Source organism: Orcinus orca, chromosome 10 (assembly GCF_937001465.1).
Source record: "Orcinus orca chromosome 10, mOrcOrc1.1, whole genome shotgun sequence".
In the NCBI taxonomy this organism is placed as follows: Eukaryota; Metazoa; Chordata; class Mammalia; order Artiodactyla; family Delphinidae; genus Orcinus; species Orcinus orca.
Window position 1 is genome coordinate 102,127,966 of NC_064568.1, and position 24,680 is coordinate 102,152,645.

General features: G+C 46.3%; 1 protein-coding gene across 4 annotated transcripts in view; it reads right to left on the reverse strand.

The window, feature by feature from the left end:
- Nucleotides 1–24,680, reverse strand: part of FARS2 (phenylalanyl-tRNA synthetase 2, mitochondrial) — a 396,095-nt gene that overhangs the window by 74,583 nt on the left and 296,832 nt on the right. Inside the window, exon 6 of one of the 4 annotated variants that reach the window (XM_049715576.1) lies at nucleotides 6,437–9,174. The exons of the other annotated variants lie outside the window; for them this stretch is intronic. Within the exon in view, the coding sequence (XP_049571533.1) occupies nucleotides 9,156–9,174 (19 nt within the window). The 3' untranslated portion in view covers nucleotides 6,437–9,155. Of the gene's footprint in view, nucleotides 1–6,436; nucleotides 9,175–24,680 lie in introns of those variants that run through there. 4 annotated transcript variants of the gene reach the window in all.

Genomic DNA, 24,680 nt, shown 5'->3' on the forward strand with positions numbered 1-24,680 from the left:
AAGATGCTTGATATGATTTCAATTTTCTTCAATTTACTGTGGCTTGATTTGTGACCCAAGATGTGATGTATCTTGGAGAATGTTCCATGCCCACTTGAGAAGAAAGTGTAATCTGCTGTTTTTGGATGGAATGTCCTATAAATATCAATTAAATCTGTCTGATCTATTGTGTCATTTAAAGCTTCTGTTTCCTTATTTATTTTCATTTTGGATGATCTGTCTATTGGTGTAAGTGAGGTGTTAAAGTTCCCCACTGTTATTGTGTTACTGTTGATTGCCTCTTTTATAGCTGTTAGCAGTTGCCTTATGTATTGAGGTGCTCCTATGTTGGGTGCATATATATTTATAATTGTTATATCTTCTTCTTGGATTGATCCCTTGATCACTATGTAGTGTCCTTCCTTGTCTCTTGTAACATTCTTTATTTTAAAGTCTATTTTATCTGATATGAGTATTGCTACTCCCGCTTTCTTTCGATTTCCATTTGGATGGAATATCTTTTTCCATCCCCTCACTTTCAGTCTGTATGTGTCCCTATGTCTGAAGTGGGTCTCTTGTAGACAGCATATAGATGGGTCTTGTTTCTGTATCCATTCAGCAAGCCTGTGTCTTTTGGTTGGAGCATTTAATGCATTCACGTTTAAGGTAATTATCGATATGTATGTTCCTATGACCATTTTCTTAATTGTTTTGGGTTTGTTTTTGTAGGTCCTTTCTTCTCTTGTGTTTCCCACTTAGAGAAGTTCCTTTAGCATTTGTTGTACAGCTGGTTTGGTGGTGCTGAATTCTCTTAGTTTTTGCTTGTCTGTAAAGCTTTTCATTTCTCCATCGAATCTGAATGAGATCCTTGATGGGTAGAGTAATCTTGGTTGTAGGTTCTTCCCTTTCATCACTTTAAGTATATCATGCCACTCCCTTCTGGCTTGTAGAGTTTCTGCTGAGAAATCAGCTGTTAACCTTATGGGAGTTCCCTTGTATGTTATTTGTCATTTTTCCCTTCCTGCTTTCAATAATTTTTCTTTGTCTTTAATTTTTGCCAGTTTGATTACTATGTGTCTTGGTGTGTTTCTCCTTGGGTTTATCCTGTATGGGACTCTCTGCGCTTCCTGGACTTGGGTGGCTATTTCCTTTCCCATGTTAGGGAAGTTTTCGACTATAACATCTTCAAATATTTTCTCGGGTCCTTTCTTTCTCTCTTCTCCTTCTGGGACCCCTATAATGCGAATGTTGTTGAGTTTAATGTTGTCCCAGAGGTCTCTTAGGCTGTCTTCATTTCTTTTCATTCTTTTTTCTTTATTCTGTTCCACAGCAGTGAATTCCACCATTCTGTCTTCCAGGTCACTTATCTGTTCTTCTGCCTTAGTTATTCTGCTATTGGTTCCTTCTAGTGTAGTTTTCATTTCAGTTATTGCATTGTTCATCTATGTTTGTTTCTTCTTTAATTCTTCTAGGTCTTTGTTAAACATTTCTTGCATCTTCTCGATCTTTGCCTCCATTCTTTTTCCGAGGTCCTGGATCTTCTTCACTATCATTATTCTGAATTCTTTTTCTGGAAGGTTGCCTATCTCCACTTCATTTACTTGCTTTTCTGGGGTTTTATCTTGTTCCTTCATCTGGTACATAGCCCTTTGCCTTTTCACCTTGTCTACCTTTCTGTGAATGTGGTTTTTGTTCCACAGGCTGCAGGATTGTAGCTCTTCTTGCTTCTGCTCTTGGTCATCTTTTCTTATTGATGGATGTAATCCTTTATAGTGATGACTAGTATCCCATAGAATGAACACTGTATAATTTATCAGTCTTCTACTGAAGAACAGTTTTTGACATTATATGAAACACTGCAATAAACAGGCACACACATCTTGGAATACCTATATTAGTATATTTGTGAGGTAAATAAAATCTGGATCAAAGAGTGTGTGTGAATTTTCAGTTTTGATATATATCATGGAACCGTGTTCCAGAAGAACTGTACTGATATGCATTTCCTCAAATAACACAGGCAAAAGCTCCTATCATCCCATACATTTGACAGCATGGAGTATGACCAACTTTAAAATCTCTGTCAATTCAACAGGTGATAAAGTATAATTCTCAGTTATTAATCTGTATTTCTCTAATCATGAGCGAGGCTGAGCACCCTTTCCTACATTTAGTCTGTATTTCTCAGTCTCACTGACTGGTAAGAACTCTTTGTCACATTAAGAAAACTGGTCTTTTGTCACAGCCTGGTGATTCTTCCTCCCCACTCCCATAGTTTGCTTTATGGCCTTAATCCAAATTTTGCGTATGTTTTGTTGAGCAGAAGCTTTAAATTTTTATGTGGATAAACTGATCACTATTTTCCTTTATGACTTCTGAGTTTCCCATTTAGGTTTATTTTTTCAAGAAAGGAGGAACTCCTTCTAACCTAAACTCTGAACCCCCTGAGAGCAGTTGCAGAGGCTGGCTCCATCACTTACACACAGTGTGACCTTCTACAAGTTACTCATCTTCCCAGAATTTCAATTTCGTCACCTGTAAAATTAGGATAGTAAATAATAGCTACCTCCAATAATTACTGTGAAGACCAAATAAAATGACATAGCTGTGATTCAGAACACAGCACATAGGAAGTGTTCGATAAATGGTACCTTGGCTTCCCCTGGAGGCACAGACAGGGCTGGGAGTCACAGCATGCCACCACTGGCCCAGGACCTGGCTTGCTGGGCTACTGTACAAATGTTCATGCCACGTGATTCCTCACAAAGCAGGATAAATCCTCAGCACCGTTCTTAGAGCACCTGGGGCTCTATGAGATTTTCTGATCATTTGGGGATCTGAGCTCACCAAAAAGGCTCAGGACAAATGCCAGGGGTGGCTACGTGGGCCCCAGCTCTGGGGGAAACACAAGGTCTTTACCTTAACTTTTGTGGGAATGAAAAGGAGAAACTGTTCCAGAGCAAAGAACAGAATTGAGACAAGAAGTGAAAAGTGTAATCAGGTACTTGGCATTTCACCAGTCCCTTCTGTTAACTGAGGATCCGTGAGCACTACACACACTGACAAGCTCTTTCACTATATGAAGAAACGTGTACGTGCATCTCATGGAGGGAATCCGTCTTTTATCTGACTTTATTTGTCTTGGCTAAATAGGTCAAGAAAAAGAAAAATAGAAATTCCTTCAAATAACTCAATTATTTTAAAAACTTCTTACTTTAATAGAGTATAGAGTCAAATCTTAAGCAATTTTTATATGAAGGAATCTACTTTTCCCACACACTGTGATCCCTATAACATCACTATTAGTCAGGAAAAAAACTAGCCTGCTCTAAGGGTCATGATGTAACTGTTCAGAGTGGCAATAGCTTCTCTGGTTAAACCTTAATTTTTAAGTATCTGGAAAACACTCGTATTGGTTATCCATTGTTAACTTAGCACTCAGATCTACCTTCAGGCACCAGGCCAGGCACACACTGATCTTAGCGCCTGTGAGAAACTGCAAGGTTAGTTGTAGTCCCATAAACACATCTTCAGATGGATTTAAGCAGAGAACCCAACTCATTCATTTCCTACAGAAATCTCCACTGGGATTGTCACATGATCTGTCTGTCAAATGTGGCAGTGATGATGAGTCCCATCCTACATACCTTTCTTCAATGTGACCTCGACAATCCTCCCTTTGAGAGGTGCAGGCCTCGCCCTCTCCTCGAGAGTAGATGGGCCTTCATGGCTGCACTCACGGACACCTGGTAGCAGAAGTGATGCTATGTGACTTCTGGAGCTGGGTCACCAAAGAGTACAGCTTCCAAATGCTCGCTGGGATACCCACCCCTGGAGCCATCAGCCGCCATATAAAGAGTTTACAGATCTGAGGCCACTGGCGAGGATGCTCGGGCCACACGGAGAGGCCACGTGTTCTCCGGCCCAAACCCCAGCAGTCCTAGCTGGAGCCCCTGCCAGACTCCAGAGGGAAGATGTCTCACTCCACTCACCGTGCATCTTCCCAGACTCGGCCCCGACGCTGCGGAACAGAGACACGGCTGCACAAACAAGCGTAACACAGTCAGCGCTGAGTCACAAGGTCACAGCTTGTAACAACACGGCCACAGATAACTAACTAGACGCTGACTCTAGGTCCACTGAAAAACAGGCTACCTTGTAACTGCTCAGGATAAACGACTCCCCAAAGCACTGCAGCACGTCTGCAGGAACGATGCAAACAGATAAGCCACGCTGCCCATGAATATCCTGCTAACCGCCTTCACCCCACCTGGGAAGCAGTGATCCCCCTCTACTCCCTATCTAAAAGCCGAACAACGGAACCCCATAAATCATCAGGCTGCTCAGAGATCAGAGGTGAAGGGGCAGATCTGGTGAGGGCTTTCCGAAAGGAAAATAAAATATTTACGTCATCTTGCAAGTCGCTCTTCAGATGCTGCATTTTTCTCTTTCATCAGTTCTAGCTGACAGCACATGACAGGTGCCTCTGCGGCTGTTAAAGCTTAAAACCATTTATCCTGAGAACAGGAAAGATAAATGCAGACTGGACTGATGTGTATAAGACTTAGCTAACAGGATGTTAGTGGGTCCAAAGAGTATCATAATAACTTACTACTGTTGTTAAATTTATTTTGCAAAACAGATGAAATACAAATTCTCTGATAGAGGGTCTAACATGGGTATGGGGAACGGGAAATATAGTACTGATTAACCTGAGTTTATAAGGACCCTTGCTTCTGGTGGCAAAAAAGTGGGGAGTGTGGAATAAAGTGTTGGAATTACCTCGACACCTGGGATGGTCGGCAGCAAGCTGGGGGGCCTGAGGACGGTACCACCAATGTGGTCTTTATGGCACGTTCTGAACATCTGGACCAGCACACAAGGTAGGGATGCAAAATACCCACACACACACGTCATGTCCCACATGTTCACACGGCACAGATTCAGTATATTGGTGCACACACATTTTCACGTTGGCATCTATCACAGTAGATTTTGGGGGGGTACATTATACAAATAATTTAGCATTCCTCTGTCTAACGTTGGTTAGTAAGTAAACCTTCTAACCATCAAGCTTGACATTTTTGAAGTCTGTTAGCTTCTGCAGGTATGTCTTACTTCCCTCTAAGGTTTTCAAAAATCTTATTTTTCAAGTAAATTCTGAACACGACCGCACAGTGCCCAGCTTAGCTACAATTTTTGATGGTTAGAAAAGGAAAGCGGAAGCCCATTGATGGCTAGTTGCTATTTTAAGAGCTGGAGTTAAGATCAGTTTTCAACAGGATAAAAGGTTCACGGAAGCCAAGACCATTCTCACCAGCAAGAGCACACCCGCGGGGCTTGTACAGACACATCCTGAGCGCCCATGGTGGCCCGAGCACCTCCTCACCCACCTGCCCTCCTCGGGCTGCTGCCGGGCCCTGTCAAGTCAGCCCTGGGGTCATTTCACCATTTTACATGTGAATCCTAAGGGAGCAGAAAGGGGCCTGTCTACTTAGTCACACTGTGGAGGCTGTATTCTAAGGCTCTTCCACCTAAGTAACACCCCTTATAAATCACAGTGCCCTTCTTCTGGCTATGGTAAGATGTTCTCACCCAAAACCCAGGAAAATACCGCCAAGGCAACTAGACTTGCATAGTAACAGACCCCGCTACGAGCCTCTTCCGGGAAGCCTTCGGACATGACCTTGCTTGTCCTGGGGGCAGCTTGTTGAGGCCAGTCCAGGTGACGGTGTGGCCTCCTGTCCAGCCCCTGCGGCGGGAACCTCGGACACTTTTTTACTGCAGGGCGAGTCTAAGATGAGCTCCCCAGTCCAGAGAGTCTAAACCTGGTCCTCAAATTAAGTTTTCCTATTATCTGTCGAGCAGTCTGATGGGCTCCTGGAAGTGTCTTTCTTTACACGTTGCTCACACATTGAGGTCAGCTACCTGAGATTAAAGCGGCCCCATCACAGCAGCGGCTTGCAGGATGTCGCCAAGAGGCCTGTTGACCTGCGCGGTTACAATCTGGCAGGATGGAAGGGTCAGACAGGACGGTGTGAAGACGGCCACTGAATCTATGGCCCAAATCGGCTCGATACTCTGGTCTGGGGAATAGAGAGGGAGAAGTGTGTAGGAAACCGAGCGGGAGATCTCAGCTCCCTTACCTGGCGTAGGAATAATGAATCCTTTGTGCAAAAGCAATTATATGTATGAGGAAAAAAGACTCTTTCCCTGAACTGGCAGACATGAAGAAACTATTGATTGATTTTATCCCCAAACAACAGGACCACTTCCCCTGTGCTTTCAGCTGCCTTTGGGGTGGGTCCACCTGCCTCCTTGCTGGCTATGCCTCTGTACACGCATGTCTGCTGGGTGAGCATCTTCTCAGGGTCATGAGCCTCCCTGAATCCCAGGGAGTTCTGGGTGATGGATTCTGAGTTTCTTCAAGAAGAAAAATTATAAAAGAAAATTAATCTCTGGCCCCATTTAATTTAATTGCTATAAGGAAAGACACACATTTTCCCCTGAATGGCTGGTGAACTGGCAATCTGAATGACTGGAAGTTGGAATCAAGGACCAGGAGTCAAAGGAACGCTCTCGGAACAGAGTCCTTTCACAGACATGATAGAGTTAGACTCCTGCTAGCGAGAGAAACGTCTGGTGGTGTAGATCAGCTCCCTCAGTTGTCCTTTCAAATTCCATTCCACCTCTCCAGTGTTCGACGTGTCTCCTTAGGTGATGGGTCCTGGGCCTCTTCAAGATGCCACTTGAGAGGGAGAAAGGAAAGAAGTCTGCCGACGAGCAGTGCTGGGAGGGGAGAAGTTGGCTTCCTGTTGCGGCTTCTCATTTCTATGGTTGGTTCAGTCCAGGAGAGGCTGACGGACAGGTCTCTGGAAACAGAGCTCGGCATTGCTAGCCCTAGAGGGCCGTGGCGATGAAAGCAAACCGGCACCTCAGCTGGCAGGAATCCTCCGAGAATAAAATGCAAATTGAACTCCTGGACCCAGGGATTTATTGGAATATGCCTCGTCCTGCTCTCGGAGGGGATCTTGTAGGGCACTGGTTCTGAGCAGCAGTGCCCGGCGAGGCTCGTGGTGGGTGTGCAGCGGGGGCCGGCGCGGGCCCAGTGAGGCCACGGGCTTTGCGGGCTTTGTGGTACAGCTATCGGGGTGATCCTCTGATGATGACCCATCTCTCACACGCTCCGGGCCATGGTTCTAGATGGGAAAGCTCACCGTGCAGGAGGGCAGGGGACAGTGGTGGCACCATCGTGTATCTGGATTCAACTGTAAGTGGTTTACAAAGCTCTACGAGGCGGGCCGGGCAGAGGTACAGAAAACTGCGATTCTGGGAAGCAGAACAACGTGCCTGGGATCACGCTGCTGCCTTGCAGCAGCTGTGGACTAGGCTCAGCTGTCGGGCGCTCAGGCCGAGGTCACCCCACTGTCCCAGGAAAGCCTCTTCCTGCCCTTTGGCAGCTGCCGCCCTGACCCAGCACACGCAGCTCACATCTAGGTCACCTTTTTACCAAGAAATAGGAAAACCTGTTCCTTCTCCCCCTCAGAAAACATCCTCACCTGCGCCTGGTGACTCAGCCCACACCCGGAACTACCCTTGGCTCCCGGCGTTTCCTCACAGCCGTCATCAGCACGGCTGGTGTGCTCCGCCTTCAGAACGGACCCTGACCCATGCCTGTGCCCACCCTCCCAGGCCAGTGACCCTCACCTTTCCTCAGGGCCTCTAGTGGGCCCTGCCTCTCCTCCTCTTCTCTACGGAGAAGTGGTAAGTCTGCTCGCTCCGCAGGCTTGCCCTCGCACTTAGAATGGTCCCACATGGCCCGACATTTCCCGGCCATCGCACACTGCTCCGAACCCATTCGTCTCACAAACATACCAGATTGGTCCTGCCTCAGTGCCTTTGCACAGTCTCGTCCCTCCCCTCCCCTACACTTCCATGGTTGTCCCTTCCCTTCCCTGCTTTCTCAGCGGGTCCTCCCACTTCCTCTCCATCTCGGGAGCTCTACTTTACTGCAAATCACACTGCCGATGAACCTGTTTACGTAGTTAGTGCCTGTCCTTCCCAACAGCCTGGAAGCCCCGTGAGGACACAGCCTTATCGTCTTGGCCCCTGTGTACTGCCCACACCTGGAGGAACCAGCACACAGCAGGACCCAGTATCTGCTGAGGGCACGTGTGAGAGAGAAACATGCATTGCAAGGGGAGAAACCACACCTGGTTCTAAACAGACAGGTAACAGCCCAGCAGAGTGAGTGTCACGTGGGTCCCGTCTGGGAAAGAATGGAGGGGTCTCCTCTAGATACAGTCAACACTGCCCAGAGTAGCACCTTCGAAGAGGAATTCCACCACCCCTACCTTATATTTCTCTAGGATTTCACATATTATACAACTACCTTCTAAAAATAAATAAATACGTGGGCCCAGCACAGTGTCTGGCATGTGGTGAGAGCTCAATAAATGCTCACTGCAGAATTAAAAAAAAATGAACAAACCTATACCTGCCATCAGATTAATCATTTTCATTTTCCCACGCCTCCCCATTTCCTTTCAGTAGGAGTATATATTTTTACATTGTTGTAACCATAAACAGGTATTGATTTGTTTTCTGTCTTTCATAACATTTTTTGATGTTGCAACCTAGTCTTTGATGTCTAACAACTGTAATATTCCATCAGGGTGTATGGTCTTCTCTAAATCGAGGTAGTATTGGGTCTGTCCTTTGAGCAGAACCCAACCCCACCGACCAGGGCAGTCAAAGCTGTGCGACAGTCTGTCACCAGGCAGCCTGAGCTCTGACTACTGGCCTAGTTGACTAGAGCACCCTGTAGGCTGTTCTTGGAAAACTCAAACCACGTCACAAATTATTTATGAAAGGATGACTTCAACCACGGACCAGACGTAAGCAGCGTCAGGAGAAAGCACCAACCGGCGGGGTAGTCAGAGGAGAAGGCAAAGCGACAGCTGTGAGTGAGCTGGGAAGACTTTAATAAAGGCGCCGGCCAGGGCCTGCTTGCTTTCTTTGATCTCTTGAGAAAACAGTCAGCAGTTTCTTAGCAGATGGACCATCCAGAGTCAGAGGGGAAGCACGTGCCATATGTCCGGGGATTTTCCCATCTTGCATTGTTAAAACGCTTAATAAGATGCTGTAAAGGAGGGCAGTTTTCTTCTTTTTCCTCTTTAGACAACTTTTTCTCTCCTATATACAAGTGAAACACGCATTCACTAAACATAATCTGGGAAATATGGGAAAATGTACAGAAGTAAAAATCGCCTGTGGTCCTGCAAGCCCAGGATAACGTGGGTGCAGCTGTATTTGCCCGCCGGCCCCTGTGGACACTTCTGCCCATGTTCATACAATGACACTCAGATCACACACTCTCCCCCTTCCCTCTAACCCTACTGCTAGCTGGTGAACCTTGTCATCAATGTCCATAACGATTCTTTAAAATGTTTTAAATATGTGCCAAATAGTTGACTGTTGGGATGAGTAAAACATCATTTATTTGTTTCTCGATGCATAACATTTAGGTTGTTCCCCAATTCTCACTCTTGTACGTAATAATACAGAAGCCTTTGAACGCTCCTCGGCTAAATCCCTTGGCACAGATTAGAATCACTGGATCAGGGTATAGACTCCTGAAGCTTGAGCCACAAGGCAGAACACACTCATTCCTGGAGCTCTACACTCGATCCAGCCCGCACCAGGCTGGTTACATCAACATGTTTTAAAAATTTATTTTAACTGTGGATGAAAAATGAAATCATTATTTTAAATTACGTTTCGTTGATTCCTGGTGAGACAGAACTTTGAAATTTTGTTTTCTGGCTATAAGTTTAGATAAACTGCTTAGTGAACTGTTTTCTATTGAACTGTCCATTTTTCTGTTACAACAAGGAATTTTTTTCACTGATTGTTTGCACCACCGTAATATTACTTTATGAAAGTTAAAAAAATGTATATACATTTAAGATGCAACTTTGCAAAAGAAAAGAAATGCATGGAAGCAAGATTAGAAGGAAATATACCAATATGCTAACTACGTCAGGGATTAGGTGGTATGAGCACAAGCTGAATTTTCTCAAAGCAGCATCTTCAAAAGGGACAATAAATCACCTTCCATGGCTGCTGCCCAGGGTGATGAAGGCAGTGAGGACAGGTGTGTGGGAACCAGAGCTCAGGTGTGTGTGGGAGCACAGGGAGGCCAGGTCACCATGATCCCCACTTCACAGTGCCCGGGGTCCACCCCATCACTGATGCAGACGTCTGGGGATGAACAGTGCGGGCACCGCCTGCACCAGCCGGTTGTAAGGATGATGCATAACTCGGAACCACTACTTTATTTTTTTTAAATTGAAGTATAGTTGATTTACAGCATTCTGTTAGTTTCTGGTGCACAGCAAAGTGACTCAGTTACATATATATATATTCTTTTTTAATATTCTTTTCCATTATGGTTTATCCCAGGAGACTGGATATAGTTCCCTGTGCTATATGGTAGGACCTTGTTGTTTATCCATTCTGTATGTAAGACTTTGCATCTACTAATCTCAAACTCCCACTCCATCCCTCCCCCAGCCCCCTCCCCCTGGGCAACCACAAGTCTGTTCTCTATGTCTGTGAGTCTGTTCCTGTTTCGTACATAAGTTCATTTGCGCCATGTTTTAGATGCCACATATAAGTGATATCATATGGTATTTATCTTCCTCTGTCTGACTTGCTTCACTTAGTATGATAATCTCTAGTTGCATCCATGTTGCTGAAAATGGCATTATTTCGTTCTTTTTCTTTTTTTTTTTAACATCTTTATTGGAGTATAATTGCTTACAATGTTGTGTTAGTTTTTGCTGTATAACAAAGTGAATCAGCTATATGCATACATATATCCCCATATCCCCTCCCTCTTGCGTCTCCCTCCCACCCTCCCTATTCCACCACTCTAGGTGGTCACAAAGCACCGAGCTGATCTCCCTATGCTATGCAGCTGCTTCCCACTAGCTAGCTATTTTACATTTGGTAGTGTATATATGTCCATGCCACTCTCTCACTTCGTCCCAGCTTACCCTTCCCCCTCCCTGTGTCCTCAAGTCCATTCTCTATGTCTGCCCATTTATTCTTGTCCTGCCCCTAGGGTCTTCAGAACCTTTTTTTTTTTTTTTTTTTTTTTAGATTCCACATATATGTGTTAGCGTATGGTATTTGTTTTTCTCTTTCTGACTTACTTCACTCTGTATGACAGACTCTAGGTCCATCCACCTCACTACAAATAACTCAATTTCGTTTCTTTTTATGGCTGAGTAGTATTCCATTGTATATATGTGCCACATCTTCTTTATCCATTCATCTGTCAAGGGACATTTAGGTTGTTTCCACGTCTTGGCTATTGTGAATAGTGCTGCTATGAACATAGGGGTGCATGTATCTTTTTGAGTTATAGTTTTGTCGGGATATATGCCCAGGAGAGGGGTTGCTGGATCATATGGTAGCTCTATTTTTAGTTTTCTGAGGAACCTCCATACTGTTCTCCATAGTGGCTGCACCAACTCAAGGTCACTCTTACCATCAGGGCTGCAGTCCTGTTTTCCTGGGGAAGTGTCTCCCTGTTGGAAGGGCACGAACACTCCAGGCCGTGGACTGAATTCAGCTTTGCTACATCTGCATGATGTCCAAGCACACACTCGTGCTCTGACCACACAGCTTTTGGACAGACCTCCCCGGGCCTCAGCATCGAGCTACACTGTAATGGTGGCCGCGGAGTGACGTTTGCTGAAATCAGATTTTCATTATGTAGCAGAAAGCAACAATGGCTATTCACTTACACCTGGACGCAGCTATTTCCACACTGGGTTAGAGGACACAATTTAGCTTTAGAGGGAGCATAACTCTTTAGTTTGTGAAAACACTTGAATAAATTTTTTATTATGAAAAGAAAGGCCCTGGAGACAGGGACGTTGAAGCAGAGGAAGGGAAGCTGCCCTACGCAGTGAAGTACTGTAAAAGGATCGTGCGGGGCTCCTACGAAGGAAGCAATTTGCGGGGGTTTCCTTGGCTCAGGCCCAAGAGATGGGCGTTTTGGGAAGAAAGGCCTTCAGGGGAAGCCAGGATACGAGAGCAGGTTGCCTTAAAGAGACCGCTGCTTCCCGGTGTTACACCAGGGACGAGACAAGAGTGGCCAGTGAGTGACTCACGTGGTGACACTGATAAACTGTCACAACTGAGATGCACAAATTCAGCTTTAGATTCCTTTCCATTATTTCCAACCTTTTGCACACGACTGCGCTGTTTAGGGCATCCTGGGGGACAGAAAGGGGTCAATGTGGGGAACCAACAGCCTTCAGTGTGGGCAGGACAGCAGGAGTGATGGAGGGGGTCCAGAAACAAGGGTTTGGAGCTAGAGGAGACAGCAGGACATAATCACCCCATGAAATCTGCAGACACTCAACAGGGCCGCCGGGGAAGTAGGGCTTATACTGTATTTGGATTTTTCTAAAAAAGGGGAGAGAAGGCTCGTGACCTGAGGGCACATTTGCTTATAATTATACTCCTGAGACCGGTGATCACTCATTTTTGAGGTCGTAGCTTTAACATCTTGCAGGTATGGTCTCTCTGGATAGAGGGTGTCGCCCCTCAGAAAGCACAGCCCGGAAGGAAACAGCAGGAGGTAAGAGGCTGCTTTGTCGCCTGTTTTCTGGCTTCAACAGAAGAAGGTCAGCAGCAGACAGGTGTCTCTTCATCAGCAAAAAAACCTGAGAGACCGTTTCCTAAGGACAGGCCTCTGGCAGGATGTTCCTGGAGCCCAGCTTTCTCTTCCAGCCCCAGATCAATGTGTGTCCGACACTCCTCTGGTCCGTGGGGCGCGCTTCAGGGTCGAGACTAGACCACAGCCTGCTTCACGGCGATGCAGACACAACAGACGAGGACTCGGGAGCACTCGGCATCCTGTCGTCTGGCGGAGCTTCAGAGATGCCCTTGGGACACCACGGGGCTCACTGCACATCGTGAAAAAGTGAGGGGCTGGCAACGGATTATTTGCGACACCCCCTGCGGGGCTCCCGGACGCCAGCGAGCACACTCCGGTGCTTCCCCCTTGCTTACACACCCTCAACAACGTACATCTTCTGCGTTTCTAAGGGATCTGGGAACAGACGTGGTTAAGGCTCCAGATGCCCAGACAGTGGAAACGGTGACAAGGCGGCCCTCGTGTCACAAAGGGTGGCGGGGGCGGGGCGACGTGACCCAGAGGACAGCCAGGCGTGGCTCAGGGCACCCACTTTAGAGCAGACGGTAAGCAAGGGGGTGCCGCCGAGGCCGAGGGGCTGGGCCTGCGTCCCCGCGAGGCACCAGCCTCCATGTTCTGCGTCCTCAGCCCCCAAGTCTACAGAGGACAGTGACCTTCAGGAATTGAGGGAAACGTTCTATAAAACACGTACATCTGCTGGGTCTATAAAAGAGTTTTTTTCCTGCTAGAAAATGATTCATCTGAAAACAGACCTCGGGAAATTGGGTCGGGCGCGCTAAGGGGAGATGTCACAGACTGGAAGGGAGGTGCATTTCAGAGGAGGCTTCTCTGAGAAAAAGATTTTTGACACAGTTTCTCAACGTTCATTCAACTTGTCTGACGGTGTATTTGTCATCTTCCCTCACGGCAGTTCGCTGGTTGAGTCCCCGTTTCCGCCTCTGCCCATGAGCTCTCCCTCCACCTGGGAGGCGCTGACTCCCTGGATCTCTCTCACTCTTCTTAGTTCCCTCCCTGCGATTCACATCCATCCACTTCTGCCATCTTCAGTGTCGTCATCGGAATCCAGACTCTCATCGTTGCTGCCAGGCTTAACTGACTGGCTGACAGAATGATTCACTCACTCGCTCTGCACCCATGTACTGTGTGCCTGCTACGTGCCAGGCGTGAGATCCAATCCTGCCCCTGGGAATTCCACAATCAGGTGGGCGAAATAAGACTTGCAAACAATCATTTCAAACCAGTGCAAGGCAAAACTAGACGCGCTGGAAACGTACGCACAGTTGCACAATCACGCAGGTGACAGGAAAAGAATTCGGCTTTGGCAACAGTCCCTCACTGGGCTCTGCCTGCGGTGGGTGCTCAGTCCTCACCGTCCTACTCACAGAAGCCAGGTTCACGTCCCGGAGCAGCTCGCCAAGGCCACTGTCACCAGCAGGGATGTACCCAGCACCTGCAGGACCTCTTCCCTCTCAGGTGGGCTATTGAAGGCAGCTCCTATGTCTTTGTGCTACGGCTCTGATGATGAGAAAGTGTTTGGAGCAGAGCATCCTAGATGCCCCGCTGTGAGAGAAGTCTGGCTAACAGAATTTCATTACGTTGGTTCATTGCCAAATTCTGACCTGACATTAAGGTGCGAAGGGGTGAAGCAGAGTAAGGCGGGAAGAGCGAGCTTGTTGAAAGGGAGCGAGGAGAAGGGGATGAAGAAAAGCTGAACGCAAATGCTGCCTGCTTTTCGATTCTCTTATGGACTGGTCCTTTCTAACTGTGTCTGCTTTGATTCTCAGCAGTTATACCACGCCCACTTAAAAGAAAAAAGGACACATGGCTTGAAAAAGAATTTGTTTTGATTCACAAATTTATATAAAAGTTGTATAAAGATATATCGCCAATATTTTTAATGAAAAGAATAACAGTTCAGGAAACTAATCACGAACAATCTTAGCTATGTGAGCACTTCAAATATACAAATGCCTCCGAATTTGAGATCGATTTTTAAAACACTATTTTGGTCACCCTTAAAGTAAAGCACGGCAAAATGATTCTTTCCAATAGTAATAACCATCTCTTGGTTGTTCCAGGAATGGCCATACTCCGCGGTTTTCTCAAATGGAATTTTCTCTGTACTCGGTAAATACTGAGACAACACTCAAGGTGGCTCAAGTCTGTCTCTATTGACTTCAGGAAGCAGCAAACATCAAGGGACAATACAAGAGTGAGGGAGGGAACCCTGGAGTTGTGATCACCAAGGCAAGATGGGGCATGTATCTAGGACTGACTACAAGGATTTTTCCTTACTAATATACAATAAAAGCACAGAAGCTTCAGGTTTATTAAGTTTGGGAGCATTTAATAAATGATTAAACAAAACGAGACTTTCACATTCAAAATAGGGCACCATACAAAAATTTTTAAACTGCTTTGAACCTTTTCTACATAAAACCGTACTTACAATCATTTAATCTATTACTACAAGGCACACGACTTACACTCTACCTTGACGTGACATTATAAATGTCCTCATGGCTATAGCGCTGCTCTCTGTGATACTCTTCTTAGGATGCTATTGAGAATTTAAGCAGCTCCCAGACTAGGACACCAGAGGCATGTACAATAAAATATATTGTTAGTCTCATGGTTTAAAAATGGGAGATTAGGACTTCCCTGGTGGCGCAGTGATTAAGAATCCACCTACCAATGCAGGGGACACGGGTTCGATCCCTGGTCTGGGAAGACCCCACATGCCGCGGAGCCACAAAGCTCGTGCACCACAACTACTGAGCCTGTGCTCTAGAGCCCGTGAGCCACAACTACTGAGCCTGTGCTCTAGAGGCCACAAGCCACAACTACCGAAGCCCGCACGCCTAGAGCCCATGCTCCGCAACAAGAGAAGCCACCGCAATGAGAAGTCCGTGCACCGCGACGAAGAGTAGCCCCCACTCGCCGCAACTAGAGAAAGCCCACGCACAGCAACGAAGACCCAATGCAGCCAAAAATAAATAAATGAGTAAATAAATTTTTTAAAAAGGAGATTATATAAATGCATATTTCTGAATATGTATCCAGTCTAATATGTATGCTGTTGTTTGTACTTAACGAATGCAAAATCCAATTGAAGGTATAAGGGCCTAATACGAGAATGGAGGAGAGGGAAAAAAAGAATCAAATCAAATAAATCATCAATAATAGACACGTACAGAGACCCTCTGTTCATCTAATGCTCCACACAAGTGAGTCTCCCTGATCACCAAAGCTGACATACACCTTTGAGTAGCGTGAGGCGAATCTTCTTGCCTGCTTAGATGCAGTGCATTAAATTAAACTTTTTTTGTAGCAAACTTGAGTCAGGCTGTTTTGACAGTTCTTTTATTATTTTTCTGTATGAACCTAACCAGACTTAATAGTTGTTATCTTTATTTTAATTTATACTTTAAATGCCTCCTTCACTCAATAAAAAAGTGAAATTTCCCTTAGGTGGGAGAAAAAGAATGATTTCACCACGGTGTCAATGTAGCATATGCCACGATTATGACCAAGATGCTGTTCAACGCGGGGAAAAGGTGATTAAGAAGACACAGTCTGTGACATGGGAAAGGAAATGAGAAATTTACCTTCCTGCTGGACATGTTAACCACCGGAAGACACGATGGAAACGAAGTACCTTCTGTAGGGTGTTTATGAATTAGTCCACGTTACTTTATTTACCTCTGAACTCTTCACTCTATTTTGTTGAAAGACAGTTCTTCTTTCAAGGTTTTCTAAGTTACTCTTGCAAAGTAAAACAGGAGGAACTTGGAAACACAAACCCAAAACGAAGATGCACTGTATAATTACGGGGTAATGTTCTTCCTATGCTTGCTCTACGATTTCTCCTCATTTAACAGGTCTCTCAGGCACCATTTGGCACCTGTGGAGTGGCAGGTAACATATTTTATGACTAAACAAAGAGTTACTGTAGACAATACTACACTGATACCAAAATACCTGCATGCAAGTGTGTATGGCTTTCTCACCCAAAAGCACTTCTACTAGGTTTTCAGTGAAAAGGAGTATATTTTCTCTGTCTCCTAAAATTCTCTGTCACTCCCCTCCAGAGCTTCTTCCTTTGAAGAGAGCCATGCAGACTGGGGACACATGATAACTAAATCCTTGTGCAGACAGAGAGCACACATGCTGGCGCTACTTGCTACCTAGTACCTATCATCAATCTGTTCATCTATCCATCCATCCATCCATCCATCTACCTATGTGTGTATATGCAGATGTGCTATGTTTTTTATTGACTCAGCGGGTCAATATATGCAAGTTTACTAAACACCGTCTTCATCAAATATTGATTGACCACCTACATTGTACCAGACACTGTGTTGTTCATTGCTTTTCCCCTAAAAATTGCAAGTTAGAAAACACTGCTTTAGTTCCTCATAATAGTTGGAAATCTTAGGTAAAAAGTAGCACATATTAGAAGTAGTAAAAAGAGAACTGGGCCCTGGCTGTAGCCCTGCTGCCAACTACTTCTTGGGGCTTTGGGCATTTCCCTTTGACTGTGTTGGTCTCAACTTTTTCTTTTGAATAATGAAGAAACTGAACCAGACAATCTCTTTTAAAGAATCCCTCTGAGTATAAAATGCCACAGTTCCAAATATGGAAGTATTTTATAATGTTGGAAACTGGAGAAAATAGTACTTCTCCCAGAAGACCCTAAGGATATCGATCTCATTTAAGTTAAAGGCATTCCAATTTGAGAAAAAAGTACACATCGTGCCCTCTAACCCCTGGTTAAGAATCTGAGCCTAGGTAAAAAGAAGTGAGGCGTTCACAGAAGTCTTGTGAAGAAAACTAACTTGGGTGGCCATAAATGTTTTATAAATGCAGCGCCACAAAATGCACCTGTCAAATCATCATTCCTTGCCTACGGCTGCTGGGTAAGTGGAGGATGAGAATGGAAAAAAGATTTCCCAACTTGCAGTCCACTGCTTTAGCGTGTGTCTACACCCTCCAGGGTCAACTGTCAGTGTCCTCTGTGGTCTGGCCAATTAGAACTAACATCTGACCAACAGGTTTTTCTCTTCATATTTCTATCCAACACATCCTTAATAGGAGGTTAAGGATGTTCCACAAATGGGGAAAATTTGGGCTGTTACCAGTATTAGTTTTAGAAGCAAAGAAAATAAAATCTATCAACATTGAACAATTTCTCTGATTTGTGACCTCTGCTTTCCTATTTTTTTTTCTTTTCTTTCTTCTTCTTTTCTTTTTTTTTTTTTTTGGAAGAGGAGTCACTGCCTGAAAATAGTCATCTTTAAACTAACAACAACAAAAAAGGACATATCTTCAGGACAAATGGTTTCCAAGTCAGTGCTGGAATATAACATATCCGTAAATCTTTGGCTGGACCACTAAACCTTGGTAAGTCTAAATTCAACATTTTGCTTAGTATTTGGTTGACTTAATTACATGATTAATACATATAAATGATTTTTAAATGAAAATAAATAAGTATAAAAAAGTCAAATGCTGCCATAATCCTACCATCCAGAGAAGCACCGTTGACATCTTGTTGCATATCCTTGTACTCTTCTGGAATGTATATGTATACGTACATTATATAGGCTAGATATCTACATCTGCATCCACATATAAAATCCATCCCATACTCCAGACATATCTAGACGTCCAAAGAGCTCATGCCGGCACACCTATATCTGTGTGCACATCTGTATACTAAGGCACCCTAACTAAGAAGCTCTGCTCTATGTTTCCCATAAACATGAGTTTATCGGGAACAAGCATCGTCAGCATTGCAGTGAAGCAGTTTTGTTTCTTGGAAAGTACCCGTGCTTCTCATCTCTGACCCTCACTTCCAAAGGGCTGGCAGAAGTCCAGCTGATGTAAGTTTAGCCAAATTCTGCACAAATGCCCGGAGCAGAGAGTTCCTTACTGCCCAAGTCCCACTCTGAGAACAAAGCCATAGTAACTGCACGCTTGCTGATACAGATGGATCTCCTCTGCATTCCCCAGACACGTGCACCAGGGTGGCCTGGCCCAAACGTGTGCCCCAGGAAGGCAGGAAGGAATGGTGTGGGGACCGAGTCCTGACGGCAGACGGGGGCGAGCAGGTGCTGCAGTGCCAGCTCACTCCAGTTCCACGAACTCACCGACCCCTCAAATACGTGCCAGGTGTGTGCGTGAGCACCAGACGCGGCTCCTGCTCCCCAGGAAGTGGGCGGGAAACAGACACGCGATTCGAGTTGGCGTGGGAAGTGCGGGCTGCTGCTTTCACTGGCTTATGTCTCCCCAAGTTCCTTCAGGGTAGGGACCGCATCTACTCAATCTTTTGTCTCTCCTCGGTGGGATGCACAGTCTGGGGCTCACAAAAGCTGCTGGGGCGCTCGGCTGGCAGACTGGGTTGGTATCAAGCTGCGGTGGTGGATGAGATACGTTGCCTGGACAGCTATGTTCTCCGCAGGTCTTCAGTTATGCTGATTACACATACTTCCCCCTAATAAATGGTTGGGAGTTCTGTGTGTCATAGCAGGAGGGCCCATGTCATCCCATTACTAACTCTATGAAGAGGTGTTTCTACTCCAAAGGCAAAATATGGTGTGGCCAAACTCCAGGAAAAGAACGGAGAGGAACCTGTTGTCAGTGGCAACCAAACTTAGCTTCCATCATGAATCACTCTGGCCTCATTCTGACAGGTCCAGTTGCAGCCTAGCCCTGATCACACCAAGCAGTGACTCAGCTACAATGAGACTTCAGATGCTATTTTTAAGGCCGGGGGCGGTGGGGGGTGGGGGAGCAGGGGGAGGATGGAGACACAGAAAGGCTTTATTATTTTTTCCTGAATTTTAACAGCCTAAACTAAATCTCCACTTTGACACAAAATTCTGGAAAAGTCAACCTGGCCCTGAAATTATATAACCTATACAGTTTACTTTTTGTGTCACAGCTCGCTCATTAAATTCACAAACCACTGCCATGGTGAAAATTTGTTTGATTAAAATGGAAAAGGGGAGTTTTCAGAAGAGTCTGGGCCCAAGGGAAGCAACTGTGGTGCAGAGGAAAGACCACTAGCTTGAGGGTCAGACGCTGGGCCTTTGTAAGCCGAGTCCCCGGGATTGAAGGGCTGGGACGTGCCCAGGGTGGACGGCTGGGCACGGTGGGCATGCCTGCCCTGCCGGCTGCGCACCTGGGTTTGGTGAAGGAAACCGTCCTGGCCTCAGCGAACCTGTGTCCAACCCCACGGACCTCGACGCTGTCTGCTTCCTCTCGTCCCTCCGCTGCAGGAGCGCTGCTGCCTCTCGGTGTGCCGTAGCCCCGGGACCCCCGCACCGTCCACCCACTCACACTTCCCTGACTTCTTCCAAGCGCTCCTGCCCGGGAGCCGTTAGAACAGCGCACGTGTGTCTGGCGTAGACACGTGATATTTCCGTGGAAAAGCAGGAGTGTTTTCCTGGTGATGGTCAGAATTCTGTGCCCTCTCCTGGCGTACTCCCTGTCTGCAGGGGTCTGGCCAACTACAGTGATTCCTGACTCTTGTTCCTGGACACAGGCTGACGGCGCCCCAGTACCCCGCTCAACCCTGGAGTGGCTTCCGCCCCGAGGGTCCCCTCAGCGTCACTGCTGGAGGAGCTGTCAGGCCGGCGGACCTCCCCCAGGGCCAACTCTGCTCCTGACAGCATGCACCCAACGGAACATCCTCAAACGGTCAGACCATCCGCTGTAGACACACGTGAGGCTCTTTGAAGAAGCCCTTCTTTTACACTGTTTTCCAGAGCACGCCCCCTTCCAGGCTGGAAGGCTGGGAAGAAACCACCCCCAAGTTGGCCCTGTGACTGTGAGGGGGGCATGAAAGGAGGGGCTTAACAACCTGCAGAGAAGACCGTCTCATGGTGACCCTGGACGTGGGGGTTCTTTCTGCAACTGGGGAAGCTCTGAACCCAAACCCAAACTGGACGGAACCCCTGGGCAGAGCTGCCATCCTTGTGCCGCCCCACGTGAACCCACGGCCGGAATCGCTCCTTCGCCAAAGGCTCTCCGCCACGAGCGCGTCCAGCTCCGGGGACAGGAAGAGCAGGGATGGAGTGGGAGTAGCTCTTCCGTCAAGTTCTGGAAGCTCCGTCCTGGAGTCTTGATTTTCTTCCTGCGGAGCTCAGGGACGCGGAAACTTCTTCCTCCTCAGCTGCTGGCCAGCAACAGGCCTAAATTAGTTCCATGTAACTGTAATAGACGCGCTGCAAATGAGCTATATTCAACTCTAACAGCCTCCTCAGGGTTTGTCTCGAGACGGAATAATTTTAGCTTCTGCTGCCTTAAGTCCCCAACTAAGGCAGAAAGTAATTACCTCAGGATTTAGCATAATGAGCTCACTGACACTCGGTATTTATTCCAGTGGGTGAACGTTCAGACGTCTTATACAGTCAGGCATGGACAGCAGAGTGTATAGTCCTGAGTGGGCACAACAAGGCCAGGAAAAATAAAAATGTTTTAGGCACATACAAATGCAGTGAAGTCACCTGATTTCGGTCTTCATTAAGAATCAGTAATCATTGCGGAGGGTCCCGGTCGAACTTTACACTGTCAGGACAGGGCCTGCTGTATAGCGTAAATCCTAAACAACGTACATCAGACAGCAAACTTTCTCAGAGAACGAGCTGCACGGAAACACCTGAAAAGCGTGCTTTTAGAAATGTAATTGGGCTTCAGTGCCGGGCACGCTGATCAGAAACCAAGTTTATCCATTAAAGCAGGAGCTCACTCAGCATTTGGTGAGGGGAAGAGTTTGTGTTCCTAACAGTATCTACAAGGAATAACAATTTGTCCAAAATGCTGTTCATATATTCTGGTATTCTACATTTCATTATTCTGAATAATCTCCCCAGTTAAAACATCCTCATCTGGCCCCTCACGCCCTATGCATTTACGCTGTGTCAGCTGTGGGCCCAGCCGTACAGCACAGGTACAAAGAACAGCAGACACGGTCTCTGCTCTCTCGACATGGCACAGGAAGCAGCCCAGGTGCAAACGATTTCCTGCATCGGGCATCCGCACTGATAGTGAGGGGTGTGCCTTCAAATACAAAGCCATAGGTCAGCACTGGTCTATGGGATTCGAGGGGACACGCCTAATGACTCGGCCACCTACGGCTGCCCGGCCATGAGGGCCCTGTGAACACACGTGCTCAGGGCATCCTCCCCCGCGGGTGGGTGCCCATATCAGTAACACACTACAGTTAACTTGGACACAGGATCTCTGAAGCTTCGTGTTTTTACATCTTGCCTCATTCTACAAAGGGTTTAAAGAGGCTTACGAAAGAAAGTACACAATAAAGTAACGTTGGAATGTGACTAAAACTACAGAATCAATGTGAGGGGTGGGATGTTATCGACACACTTCTCAAGCCAGACTCACTTCTGTCTGCACACTCCTTCCCCGTCCCCTTTGCATGAACCAAGGAAGCGGGCATGAAGGGATCTGAGGGTGGCAGCCCCTCTCCCCACCACTGCCCCACACGGCAGGGCTGGGTGCTCTGCTCAGCCAGGTGCCACCCTGGCAGCCCCTCTGCTACGTGTCCCGCCTGGCGTGGCCCCAGGAGCTGGGATGGGCAGGAGTGACCCGCGGGGGAGGATTCGAGTTGTGGCTGAGATATCAATGCCATCTAACCACATCCAAGCCTCTCTCCTAACAGAACATGGGGAGGGAAACTATTCACACGAGCAGCACTTTGCGATCGGCCACCAGGGCAATGCAAATCGCCAGCCTGAAGGCCTCTGCAGGGAATCAGCTGAGCTTCAAGTCGGGCTCTGTGACTTACAAAATCCATGAGATTAAATTCACCTGCACCTCGAGGGGAACTGAGTTTCTCTTGGTAGTTACTTCTTAAGACAATTCTCACAAAGGTTTTCTAGAGGGGCTCTGGGTGATACAGTGGACCAGGTCCCCAGCAACCTTCCCATCGTACAGGGCTCATCTTACAGCAAGCACCGTGGATGGACATCGAATACAGACCTCTGGGGTGACTGCATCTATCCATCCGAGATCACGCTCTCTTGGGAGGAGGGGAATTAACATTTGACTTTTCAGCTACTGCGCTAAGTACCTTATATTTATAATTAAAATACAACCCTCTTGAAAACACCATGCAATAAGTATTACCATCCCCATTTTTACAAGTGAAAACACTGGGCCCCAGAGAAGTTAAGTAACTTTCTCAAGGTACACAGCACCGAGCGGTAGAGCCAGAATTCAAACTGGAATTTGGCTTCAAAGCCGTACAGTTCTGTTTCAGCTGTTTCTACATAAAAAAATAACAGAGTAAATGTTTTGCCTGAATCAAGCAGTAAAAACCAATTCATTTATTTAAATAAGTTTTAGGGATTCTTTTCCCACTGGTTTCTCTGATTGGCTGAAACGACCAGTCGACCAGCTGTTTCAGTGTCATGGTGGCATCTGGGTAATCCTAACCGTGTGCCTGGCATCTACCAAGCTTCCTCAAAGGCAGACCCATGCCTGAATCCGTACAATATCTTAGACGTTAGTGGTTGCTGTCCAACAGTACAAGACTGAAAATAAATTAAATATTTGCCTATGTGGCTGCATATAAAATACATATAAAACAGAAAATAAAACTCATATTATATGTGAGTCATCACCATTCATAAGTAAAATTCAACATAACTGAAGCTACTAAACCCTATCTCATCCCTTGAGGGGAAAGGCCAACTTTAAAAAACTCTCATCTTTTCAGACTTATTGTCAGTGCACAGAGACTGCTGAAAGAGCAGAGCTGAGCAGAAACGCTGATGATGGGCATTAAAAGAAGGTGGCCATAAACAATAAAGCGGTGGGGAGGGGATAGGTGGGCTGTGAAAAGCTCAGCAGCTCCAGAAGCTCGCACAGCACAGGTGTAATTCTACGTCAATGCCAGAGGTGCTTGTCTGGCTCTAACCGTTGGTCACCGGCAGCCAAAAACATTTTAAGATGAGAAAGCATGAGCCTTCACCAGCCCAGGAAAGTCCAGGTGCCTTTGCCCACTTTCTGGCGTGCAGCCAGAGAGAAATGTAAACCAGCATAGCCTGCCTCTTCACCTCTGCTCCCTGGGTCTCTGCTCCCCCTTCTGTGAAACAGCAGACTTGGAGAGATCGTTCTACGAGCTCATCTGGCTGTGAGATTTTCTATAAGTCTATGGATTCAGCTACTGGCTCCACAATTGGTATTGGTAGGTTTTTTTTTGAGGAGCTATCTGTAATGTCAAACCATACTTCTTTTTTCTCCCCCAAATTTGATTTTGTTGGACATGTTCTTAATCACATTTTAATTATTTTGTTTCTTTGTCTATCTTTGCATCTCCAGTGTCTAGCATTGCATGCGCCTGGTAAATGGCAAATCTGCACTGTGCACTAGATATTGATGAAACTTCTCTCTCCCCTTTCAACTGGCAAGTGTCCTGGAGCTCCTGGCACCATATAGGACAGAACTCAATACTGTTCTTGCACAATCAGGCTGGCTGCCCTCACGTGCGGAACGGTCACACCAAGGGCATCCAGATGGTGCCTCCTCTACCTCAGCCTACATCCTGGGACCTGCAGTGGCCTCTTAACCAGCCGCTGTTAACTGAGCACGTTAACGTGCCTCGCTCAGTATAACAAACAACAATATTTGCAAACCATGTATCTGATAAGGGGTTAATATCCAAAACATATAAAGAACTTATGCAATTCAATAGCAAAAACCCAAATACCCCAATTGAGAAAAGGACAAAGGATCTGAATAGACATTTCTCCAAAGAAGATATAAGAAAAGCCAAGAGGTACATGAAAAGTTGTTCAACATCACTAGTCATTAAGTAAATGCAAATTAATATCACAATGAAATATCACCTTACACCTATGAGAATGGCCATCATTAAAAAGACAGCAGAGAACAAATGCTGGCATGGATGTGGAGAAAAGGGACGCTTGTGCAC